Source organism: Gavialis gangeticus, unplaced genomic scaffold, assembly GCF_001723915.1.
Source record: "Gavialis gangeticus isolate Ggan-Ray unplaced genomic scaffold, GavGan_comp1, whole genome shotgun sequence".
Classification (NCBI taxonomy): domain Eukaryota; kingdom Metazoa; phylum Chordata; order Crocodylia; family Gavialidae; genus Gavialis; species Gavialis gangeticus.
Window position 1 is genome coordinate 6,978,818 of NW_017729027.1, and position 12,134 is coordinate 6,990,951.

The window sequence follows — 12,134 nt, forward strand, 5'->3', positions numbered from 1 at the left end:
GGGGGGGGGGGGGGGGGGGGGGGGGGGCTGACTATGGAATTAGCAGTGGTTGGAGGAGGCTAATATAGAAAGTATTTCCATTTTATTTGTTTATTGTCACAGTGCAGAATTTATTTCCTACAGCTGACAGAAATGCTGAAATCTGACTATCGATCAAATTGAAACAAAGCTAAGATCAAACAAGGCTTCCTGCTGCTAAATTTTCTTCTTCATAAGAAACACAGGGCTGTCTTCATTAGTGTTCTTCCATTGCAACCACAAAGGCATAATGAACTGAGAGCTAGTATTAGTTGCTGCCTTGACTAGAGGGTTCCAGATATTTCTGGAAGCTTTGCAAGCTCTTGAAGCACACTATAGAAGCTACAAGTTTAACAAATGTCCATCTTCATGTATGTTTTTACCAGCAGAAAATATTGTTAAAAGTACATGAACAGTCTATTTTGGAATGCGTAGAACACACGAGTGATGTAAAATACTGTATCTTTAAACTCCAAGTGAGGAATGTGCAGCATTTAACAACTCAAATAATAATGTACACTATTCCTGAATAGCATTTTATCAGCACACCCATTAACTCTTTTGCATGGTTGGAAAAAGAGCACATAGGGTCCTTACTCCTGGCTTCTGAAAGACAAACAACAATCTGGACAGGCTCCAAATATACTGTGCAAAATTTCTGTACTTGTGCTTGTTTCAACAGTAGGTATATATCGACATGTCACCCTTGAACATTTTCACATAGCAGATAACTATATTCATGATATTTTCTACTCCAAAAGAGATAACTCAGTGGAAACTTTTTTTCATAGGGTGGTTAAGTACAATAAGTCAGAAGACACCGTCACCAACAATATTCAAATGAAGACCCAGAACAATCTCAAAGTTGGTTTACCTGTGCAGGTTTTAAGTACCTTGTGTCCCTTCTTTCCTTGCCCTGCCCAGCCACTGTTCCACCTGAGCCTCTACTGCTCCCCTCAGTTCAAGCCCCAGTACTAGAAAATACTGGCTGGGCATGTCTACACATGCAATTAATACAACTGAATAAACTCTGGTGCAGTTTGAGCAACAGTAAACTAATCCTGATGTCACCATCTACACATGCATTTAAGCACAGGAATTTAACTCCACCATCGGATAGTACCAGTGTCTGATCGCACTATCTGATGACACTGTAAATTAGTCTACACTGCCCAATTACCGTGCATGTATAGACAGTGATGCCTTACTGTGCAGTAAAACACATGTAGACATGCCTGCTGACTTCTTCCCATTCCGTGGCAGTAAGGGGAGCTTCTTAAAATAAAGGTAGGGTTTTGGCAGCTGTGGAAAAAGCTGGCTGGTACTTTGTTCAGTCCTTCATTCCCTATTCCAGATTTAACTACATGTGCAGTTCTCTAGCATTTATTGTTGCTTGCATTGGATAAATGTTAGCTGAAAGAAACTCACTGGAAGGGCCTTAGTGCAACCCCTAGGAGATGAAAAAAATCCCTACCAAATTTTCCCCTTTTACTGGTAGTACCTGCCTTCCTCCATCTATGAGAATTCCTCCCTTTCTCAGCTCTACTCCCACTCCACACAGTATCAGAACAAACATTCAGCCATCTTGCTCATTTCCTCAACTCTTGCTTTTCAGAACTGCTGTTCTGAGCCTGTTCCTTGCCCACTCTATAATCCAGCTTTAGTAGTCCAAGTACCAGTGGTTAATATGTTCATCCTACTCATCTCTGCTGTGAAATAATTTTTTATATTTGCTAATACACAATCACTTAACTTTTTGTCTTCTAAATATTTGTAAGAGGGAAAAGACACCTTTCTTCTTTAATGTATATATATCATGTTATCATCTATGTAGAGATTTTTTTATATGAAATATATTTAGAATTTGGAAAGTATTGTAAATGACAACAGTATAGTTATATACCCCATAGCCAATAAACAAAGTACATTTATTTTACATTATACTGATCTGAGACTCACTTCTATATGAGGATCTAGCATCCTTTTGATTCTCCATTGAAAAGTGCTATTCACTGCACATGTAACTTTACAACATAATGAAAAATGGGGAAAATTACATACCTTTGCTTTCTTCCGCAGCAGTTTTGCTAGTCGTACCACATATGGTTTAAATTCCCTTTGATGTGTTCCCTGTCTTCGCACCTCCAAACCTGAATCATCTGATGCTTCTGGAATAAAAGCCCAGCGATACCTATCAAGAGGTGACATAGTTAGAAGTTGTTCATAGCTTTTCAAAGCTGACTCTATCCCAATATCATTACTATAAAACTAGGGAATCTATGAAATCATAGCACATCTAATATTTTTGTAAATGAAAAAAAAATGGATTCTTCCAACAGAGGAGGAAAAACTATATTCAGGACGTTGGGCAGATTTAGGATTTTGAGAAGTTGTGGAAGGGACGCGGGGTGCAGATGGTGTGGTGCAATATGGCATATAAACACAACACATTTTTATCCAGGTAAAAAGAAACTAGAAGCTTTACTAATACGTGAGGGGCCTAGGGCTCTATTATTCAGTATAAGGTCAAAACAAAAATGAATATAACTTTATTGGAGCGTGAACTAATTTTCTACATTACATATTAAGTAAAAAACACAACAAATTAAGCAAAAACAAATATTTAGAAGATACTGTTTATTAGCTCTGTAGCCATTATAGTTAAATATACATTTCTTATTTAGATTCATAAAACAAGATTTACCCTGCTTGAGCATCTTGACAGTGCATCCAACACAACTATCAATCATTTGTACACTTGAGTCAATGTTAGTACACCTGAGTTAAGGTTTTTAGCTAGGACTAAAAACAGTCTTCAGGGCTGTGAAAAAGAAGTGATATTAACAGGGATGGCTATAGATACAAAAACTGCAGAAACAACCATAACTTCATTAATGGAACATCAAGACCATTAAAAGAAGAGAGGTCATTAGCACCTGAGATACACAGAAGTCAGGTATGTTATAACGAACCATTAAATCAGTTGACCCCTGCAGCACTGCCTGAATAGAAATGCTGCTGCCCCTCCCAAGCAGTCAAGTTTAGGTTGAGCAGGAATCAAAGGGCAGGGATGCAACTGCACCACTGCATCCCCCTTGATCCACCACTGTTCAGGACAAGCAAAGAGACTGTAACAACACTGAACAGAAACACAAGTTTTCTTTGCCACTCTAAAGTTTCTTCACTAAACATTTGTATGACTTATTCAGGCTACCCAAAAAAGAGGAAAAAGTAAAGGCAGATTTTAAAAAACCTGGTACCTTCATTACTACTGTAGCAAAGAAAATTTAGAGTGATTTTGAGGTATGTAACAAAATGCTAGAGGTAGCTTTTTATATTTGCAAATTACTACTATATCTTCCTTGGCCTGTAGAAATTCTTATGAAAGGCAAAACCATGACATACTACATGTGCCTAGCTATTAACCAAATTTCCCTGTCTATCCCTGGCCACTGCCCTCCTCCTTCAATATGAGGAGGATGATCTTCCAATAATAGGGGAGTCATCAGTGAATCCAGGGATGACTGAGAAGGTCAATCCCAGATGTGTATGTTTAACTAGCAACTAGTTCTGGAAGGAAGGAGTGAGTCCTGGTAATTGCATGTCACATGTCTCTCTTGCCTACCCACCTCCATATTGAGGTGAATTTGCTCGAATTGATCAATGCCTTGTCAAGTATCACAACAGCACTGGGGGCAATTTGGTGATTGAGTCTCCCAAAGTACCAGTGTTAATGATGCATTTCTTCACACTGGCGTTCAGTATGTTTTTGAATTTTTCTTTTGCCCACCTCCAGAGCAATGGCCATCAATAAATTGGGAGTAGAGGACCTGCTTTGGGAGCCAGTTACCAGGCATCTTAATAACGTGTTTTGTCCAATGGAGCTGGTGTCGTATAAACACTGCTTCAGTGATGGTAGTTTGCTTGAGCCAGAACACTAGCATTTGTTCTTCTGTCCTTCCAATTGTTATAGAGGTTTTTTAAAAGGCATTGCTGATGGTAACATTCCAAAGCTTTCAGATGTTTCCAATACATTGTCCAGGTCTCACACCCATACAGCAGGATAAGAATGACAATGGCCTGATAGACAAGAAGCTTAGTTTGAGTTGTGAGGTCATGATCAAAGACACAATTTCGGAAATGTCCAGAAGCAGCACTGGCAGACTTTATCCAATGTTGAATATTGTTATCTATATTTACTTTTTTAGGAAAGGAGTAATGCTTAATGCTCTCCAAGGATTGTCCTCTAACTATAATATGTGGAGGATCTGTGGATTGGATTGGGCTGAGTTGGTAAAGCACCTTGGTTTTTGTGAAGTTGACAGATAGTCCAAGCATTTCATGTGCTTCACAAAAGCAATCAAGGGCAACCTGGAGCTGTTCAGTTCGGTGAGCACACACACCATAATCATCAGTGTGTTGAAGTAATGACGGTATTAGTTATCTTTGATTTGGAGTGTACTAATTGATGTTAAAAACATTGCCATCCATCCATGTGATACTGAATTCTGACCCTGAACAAGTCTCTCACCAATAAGATGTGGAATAGCTGCAATATAGAAAGAAAAGAGTGGTGGTACAATCACGTCTTTGCTCGTCTCTAGTTCTAATAGTGAAGGGGGCTATTTCTGAGCCATTGCTTAATAGCACCTGAATCTCATCAGGTTTTTCCATAGAGAAAATTGTTGATTGAAGCAAAGGTCTTAGGTCAAGAAAGGCCATGCAAAAATCTTGGGGTTGCTTGTGGCACTTCTGAGACTGTCTAGCAGCAAAAATCAGATCAACTGTATCTCTGAGCAGTTTGAAACTACACTGGGAGTCGAATAGAATCTCCTCAGCCAGGAATGTGAATCTATTGAGAATGTGAGTGTGGATCTTCCCAGCAATAGACAGGAAGGCAATATAAAAATAACTGTTGCAATCCATTTTATCTCCTTTCTTTAATATGGTAATGATTTTGGCATCTCATAGGTCACTGGGAACCTGTTTTGTGTTTCCAGATTTTCAGAATAACCATTTGCAGCTGGTGAAACCTTCTTTCCACTTTGCTTATAAATTTCAGCTAGAACCATGTGCTTTGTTGTTTTTTCATCTACTTAATGATTTTCAAGGCTTCTTGATAAGTTGGTGGATCTGCAATGTGGAACTTAACGGGATGTTATGGAATGGCTTTGATGGCATTGTCTTTGATGTTAGTATCTCAGTTCAAGAACTCTTAAAAGTGCTCCTTCCACAGCTGTCTTTAAAGCATGAAAAAATGTCCCCCTGACTATCACATAACATTGTAAGAACTGGCTAGGTGCACTATGCACTACAGTAGAAGATGAAGCTGCCCACTCTGAAGAATCAGGTAAAACTGTTCAGGAAACCAGGAAAGTCAAATTAATGGTTTGATCCGTTATGCAGAAGATGTTGTTTCGAGGAACATACAGTAATGAATAAAGAGAAATATCTTACTAGAAAGGACTTGTTTAATAAAGCCATAACAACAACAATGAATAGTAGGACTCTACTACCAATTTTGTTGGAAACCTAAACCTACACATAATTTAGGGTAGATCCAAAATTCTAATCAAACTTTTAAATCATCACCCCAGGCTTATGAAACTTGATGGACCTAAACCTAGAGTGACATGTAGCCCCTTCCTCACCCTCAATGTCCTAAAAAAAGGTAGAGAGGGGTGAAGTTAACTGAATTCTGCAGAAGTTGTCTAAGGGCAGTGGCAATTAGTCACTGGCAGTTGATTTATCCAAAGGTGATTGGGTTGGAAAATGTAGCTCTTTTGGGGCTCCATATTTTCTAGCTCCCATTACTGGAGAGGCTAAGGAGGGATAAGGAAACAATTTTGCACCCATGAATAACAGGAGTCAAGAGGAGGTTAGTAGTCCTTAACCAGCAGACATCAGTATGTTGCAACTTCCTCCACAGGATCCATTCAGGTGATGTTCAAGTGAGATTGTTAGGTCTTCTGATCAAATGCTGCGTTTGTAGTAGTCTTGCTGAGGCAAGCAGGCATATATTTTGGACAATTGAAAATTATTACAAATAAGTAATTTAAAAATAAGTACTTGACCAAACTGCTTATTTTGATTATCTATAGAATTATGAGTTCTGAGCTCACTGTTTCACTTACAAAAGCTGTAGCTATTTCAAACACTTCAAGGAAGCATACAAGTCGTACTCTAATCAGACCACTTGAAATGCCTTCAGATACTTTAGGAAAAAGAGGAAAACCTAGTTTTTGGTTTAGAGATGATAAAATAATCTCTGTTTACTTTTTAAATATATTTTTAATTTGAAGGATCCATATGCATTCTATCTGTAATTTCAGAATTCTATGTGAATACAACATTTCAGTTTACCTTTAAAAGGTGTAGATTCATAGATTATAGATTATGCATAGATTAATAGATTGTAAGGGGCTGGAAGGGACCTTGCAAGATCATTGGGTCCAGCCCCCCTGCACTAGGCAGGAAAGACACCTGGGGTCAGGTGACTGTCCAATCTCTTATTGAAGATCTCCAGGGTAGGTGATTGCACCACCTCTGGAGGGAGTTTATTGCACAGTCTGGACACCCTAATTGAAAAAGTTTTTCCTAGTGTTAAGCCTGAAACAGTCTTCCAGGAGTGTGTGGCCATTACTCCTGGTTTTCCGCAAGGGTGTCCTGGTGAACATTTGTTTGCCAAGCCCTTGATGTATTCCCCTGATGTAGTGGTGTACCGTATATGGTTTAGTTGGGCAAAACCAGAAATGTTTTAAGGATTCCACCCTTGTTCCAAATAGATACACACACATTTCTGCTAAAGATTCTTGGTAGTCTTGTTCAACAGGCAGTGTCCTCTATAAGAATTACTGTATTAGTACCTTCATTGGAAGGCATTAAAGCACTACAGATCAAATTATACCCCATTTTAACTCTATCCAAGTGAATGGAATTAAACAGGGGATAAATATGGCCCTAAATACACACATAACATTATAATAAGATTGGAAAAATACACCAGGCCTGAGTCCTATCTCAGTTCCATCCCTTTGGGCTACCAATGTAGCATGAGGGACAGACTCATCCCCTGGCTGGCAAGTTGAGAATTCCATCAATGTTGAGAGCAGACAGGGTAGAGCAGAGCTCCAGTCTTCTCTGTTAACCCTCAACTGCCATACAGGCTATTAGTTTTTAAGAGGAACTCAGAATGCTATATACTTCATATCTTTAAATTTCCCTTACGATTTACCTTTTGACCAAGATAAAGCATCAGAATTCCAGACAAAATGAAATCTTTGACTTCTGAGAGACTGAAAATATAGGGATTTAGGACAGAATGGTAATCTAAACCAGGGCTGTGTGACAGGGACTGCAGGCCACATGTAGCCTTAAAGGAGTTAAGTTCCTGGCTACTGCACCCCCTGTTGCTCCAGCTGCTCTAGGGAGCAAGGCGGTATCACGCACAATGCAGAGAGCAAGTCTGGGACTGTGTGGACACATGGTGCAGCAACAGTGGAGGTTTGTATGTGCCTATGTGGATGTGTGATGCAGCAGTCTGTGTGTGTTGGGGAGCTACACGGGCGTGCACTGCAATGACATGACAGGGGGCCACGTGGCATGCAGTACAGTAGCAGGGACAGCCACATGGCCTATGGCTTGCTCTCAAGAGGCCCATGGGATTTGCAGTCCTCACTGGTGCAGCCTGCAGGGTATGTGGCTCCTGGCTCGGAAGTTGGACAGCCCTGATCTAAGCCTTCCTGATGGTATACCCTTGCTACTGACAAAGTCTCTAGGCAAAAAGGCGGCAATCAGCTACTCTGAACTAGAGACAGGAAGACTATATGAAAAGAAATTAAACAAAGTTTTTACATCTTAGAATTTTACAAGGCAATAGTTAAAATTTGAAAAATGTAAAATAATTAATCTCCTTTTACTTACATCTGGAACTGTGGAAGGTTTTCAGATGGTAATGCAAGGGCCAAATCCAGAAATTTACAAGCGGACAAGTAAAGATTTAACCACCGTTGACTATTGTATGATGTGGAAAAGCCATTGCCTCCTGTGTATGTCGTCTCTAGACCAGCAACAGATGGGCCTGAAGTTCTAAAATTAAATTATAATGAATAGCTGCACAGGTTAGTTATAATGACCTTCAACCATGATGGGAATGTTCTCTTTTAGCATTTTGTTTTACAAATGTGCACATCTAACTTGCTAATTTAACTGCAACTCCACAAATCACAAAGTAGCATAGTCTCTGTTATAGACTATTCTTAAATGTATCAGATTCCTGCCAATCATCCAAGATAAGCTGGCATTTGTTAACTTGCCAGTTGTAAGGATTTTACTTTCAGGAGAGATTTTCAAAAGTACAGAAAGGAGGAAAGAAAAAAATAAGCAGGAGTTGGAACGTAATTTCCCTTGTGCCTTTGAAAATCTGCCTTTAAGGTTCTAACTGTAGAAACTAGACCATATTCTATTCAGAAAGTGTGGGGATGATGAGTAGACAACAAAACTGAAAAAAGTAAAGAGATTTTAAATTCTTTATGCCTTTTAAGTATTTCATCAAAACAAATATTTCCTTTATATTTTCTAGCGTGCACACCCTTTGAAACACAAGCTATATTACAAGGACCTATCTTGGTAAATCATTAGAGTAGCCCCACTGACTAATATGGGACTATTTATAGGAGTTAAAATTACACATGTGAGAAGGAGTTGCAAGATTCAATAACTGGTGATGGTGTTTGTTTTTTTTAAATCGAGAGAGTCAAACAATGTCCTGTTACTGCAGTTTGAATTACATAGTCTTCATTTGTTCTTTTTCTTTTGAACACGAATAACTTTCTAAATATTGATTCTATTGCTTATTAGCATTTCAGAAGATGACATATAAAAGTGAATGAATACCTAGAAGTTAATTTAATTTTACCTTGAAATATCTTCATCAGCAGTGAGTTCTTGTTCCATCAGTAAAAACACTTGTACCTGAAGGTCAAAGGGTACACTTTAAAAAAATCCTTTTTAAAGGGACAGTAACAAGTTAAAGGTTCTGCAGCTTTTAAAAGCAAGAAGTAACTGGGTTTAGGCCTGGAACACAGCTTCTTAGGGAAAGTACATAAAAAGGGGAACCTAGCAGAAGCAGAGGAGAACACTGAATTCCCTTCAAAGCTGGCTGGTTAAAACAGGGGAAAAGCCTCCAGAGAATTAGTGATTTGCTTTCTGATTTTGTGTATGTTTGGAGGATAATAAACAAGACCTGAGGCAAGCTTTAAAGTGCCTAAAGTTTTGAGCTTTATTTCCATTCTCCGGCTGAAGAAATCACTCACCAACTTATACAACCAAAAATGAGTTTATAGAACCAGATTCCCTGTAAATCAGGGGTGGGCAATTATTTTGGCTGGAAGTCCACTTAAGTTTCAGCAAGCTGTCGAGGGCTACACACAAATCTTTTAAAAGATATTATTTTAACAAATATAGATAAAAACAATTTGTATACTCTAAATCAAATGTCTACTATCATATATTTTAATTTTATTTTAAAAATGTGTTTTGTCCTGATTTATGCTTTTTGAGTAGTGTATATAAAGGCAATTGAATAATAGCTCAAAATAAAATCTTACTTTTGCATATTGTGTGGGGAGGTGTGCACGTGTGTTTGCAGGGCTGCCTGCACGCTAGGTCCCAGAAGCCAGCCAGAGGTGGGGAGAAGGAAGGGGAGGGGCAGAGGGCACATGCAGCAGAGCTTGCTGAGGCGGTATGGTGCAGGTGCAGCTTCCCTCCCACTTGGAGCAGTGCAGCAGGGGCAGGAAGAGGAGGAGTTGCTGGAGACTGGGGAGCTGAGCATTACCCAGGTGGCTGCAGCTGCACCTGGAGCAGCCCCACTGGGAAGTTATGCACGCTGGCCATGGCTGGGACCAGGGCTGGAGCCAGCAGGTGTGGGCAGGAATGGGCTGCCTTGGTGAGAAACAGACAGGGTTCAGCCCCATGCAGAATGTTGGGGAGGCAGGCCAGATCCAATCAGTTGGTGGGCTGGAACCAGCCTGCAAGCTGTATTTTGTGCACCACTGCTATAATGTATTAATTCTGCAATTAATACTACAATAGAAAAATAATCTGGGGGCAGCTCTCCATCTGACAATTCCCCCAGGAGAAAAAAATCCTCAGCTAATATAAAGCCCGCAGACCCAGTTCTTAGGACAATCTTCTTCACCCTCTGCTATAGTGGAAGGCAGGACATAATCAGGTGAAAGGAGGCATGAGAATACAGTTCCAGTCCCTATGGCAATTGTCAGCTGGAGTGCAGTCTTCAGGAGACCATAGACAGCTCAAATAAAGACAGCCTCTAGGGGCACATCCACACATGCAAGCACATGCACTTTCAACAGCTCAAATAGAACCGGTGCAAATTTGAGTCGGGGCTTTTTGCTTCAGTGCACATTCCCAGACATGCACTTTGGTGTGGGCCAAAATAACCCTGCCTGGCCCCTCCTGAACTTGCAGCCAGGGGGAGCTAGAACCCGGGGCCAGCACCTGTGCTGTCCCCATCACTTCAAAAAGCTTCCCTGTCAAGTAGCTCAAGGCTACTCGCTCAGCAGTTTCTGAGGCCCAGCCAATTGGTACCTGGGGACTGTATCCCTTGTGCCAGCTGGACTGATGAAGCAGCCCTGAGAGTTCCCTGCACCCTTTACCCACTGCAGCAGTCTGGCAGCGGGGGCTGTTGCCTGGCTGTGACCTGCTGTGTACCTGCCAGACCCAGATGAGGACTACACAGCCAGCAGAGGCATCTGCCCCTCTGGGCCAGCTGCCAGCGGGCTGTGGCTGCAGGGTTGGCCTTTGTGCAGCACTACTGCCATGTGTGCCCCCCACCTGGCCATCAGAGCAGCTATTGCCCGGAAGATGTTCCCAGTGTGGTGGCCTGCTTTGAACTGTCAAAGCATGCCTTCCTGGCTCCAGCTGGCCAGGAGGTCAGCCACCTTCAACTGGGTCCAAGGTGCCAGCTCTGAGCAGGCTCCTCTTCCTTGGTCCTGCCACTTGCCTCCCTAGCAGGAATTCTATTGATTCCCATTTGAAAACTGAAACATCGTTGATAGAAAAATCCCAAAGTGACTCTGTAAAATACTCCGAAATCCATGTTCCACCACAATTAAAATAAAAGGCTACTATATGTAGAGAGAGAGAGAACAATTAGTTGGGCAATATTTTATTGATATATCTACAGTGTTAAAGCAATATGGAAGCCTATCTGTGTCTCTACTATCATAATAAAATGAATTCTAAATACCTATATGTTTTGCTCTTTGCCTTTGGTTTTCTTACCATAAAGCAGTTAGAGCTCTGTGACCCCTTCACTAACCAAGATGTGGGGACAGCTTCCCCATCAGCCACAGCTCCTGCCAGCAGGTCTCCTCTTGTCTGGCAGCTGGGCATGCAGGGTGCATGCTGGGGGGATGTGGGGTTTGCAGGAAAGGGGTGGGAAAGGGGAGTGTGTGGGTAGATGTGGGTGGACTGTGCAAGGGGGCTACTCAGGAGGGGTGGGTCCCCTGCCCCCAGCAGGGTGCAGCCTCCCTACACAGCTCATAGACTTCCTCCAATAGGGTTACAGCCCCCCACAGGAGCCACAGGCTCCCCCGTCCAACAGGGGCTACCACCACCTCTGCTTGCAACCCCAGCCTCTTAAAAAAAGAAAAAAAAAGAAAAGCCTCTTATTCACCGGCAGTAGCAGCGGCTGTGGGGCCACATAGCAGAGCTCCTCCCTCTGCAGCACAGGGCAACAAGGGGCAGTAGGGACTGGCCCTGGCCGCCTGGCACCCACACTCCTACTGCCCCATTATGCGGGTGCAGCTAGGGTCAGCAGGACACTGTGTGGCTCCACACACTGTCGGACAGCTGGGGCCTCTGCGGCCATCACCCGGCCCCATATTGTGCAGGGGGCTCTGCCATGAGGCCCCAGTTGCTGCTACTCCACCACGACAGCAGCTGCTACTGCTGGCGAGGGTGGGGCTTTTTTTTTTTTTTTTGGGTATAATTGCTGGGATACTGGGGCCAGGTGGGGCAGTGATTGGGAGGCTCGGGGGCAGGCAGGGGATGGGGCCAGGCGGGGCAGTGATTGGAGGGGAAGGGGGTTGGGG

At 42.0% G+C, this 12,134-nt stretch overlaps 1 protein-coding gene across 6 annotated transcripts in view; it reads right to left on the reverse strand.

Moving 5' to 3' along the window:
• DOPEY1 (dopey family member 1) overlaps nt 1-12,134 on the reverse strand; it is a 165,817-nt gene that overhangs the window by 12,613 nt on the left and 141,070 nt on the right. For all 6 annotated transcript variants that reach the window (XM_019520432.1, XM_019520429.1, XM_019520430.1 and 3 more), the window contains 3 exons: nt 8,936-8,991; nt 7,942-8,106; nt 2,080-2,209 (listed from right to left, as the gene is read on the reverse strand). In XM_019520432.1, the coding sequence (XP_019375977.1) occupies nt 2,080-2,209; nt 7,942-8,106; nt 8,936-8,991 (351 nt within the window). The remainder of the gene's footprint in view (nt 1-2,079; nt 2,210-7,941; nt 8,107-8,935; nt 8,992-12,134) is intronic.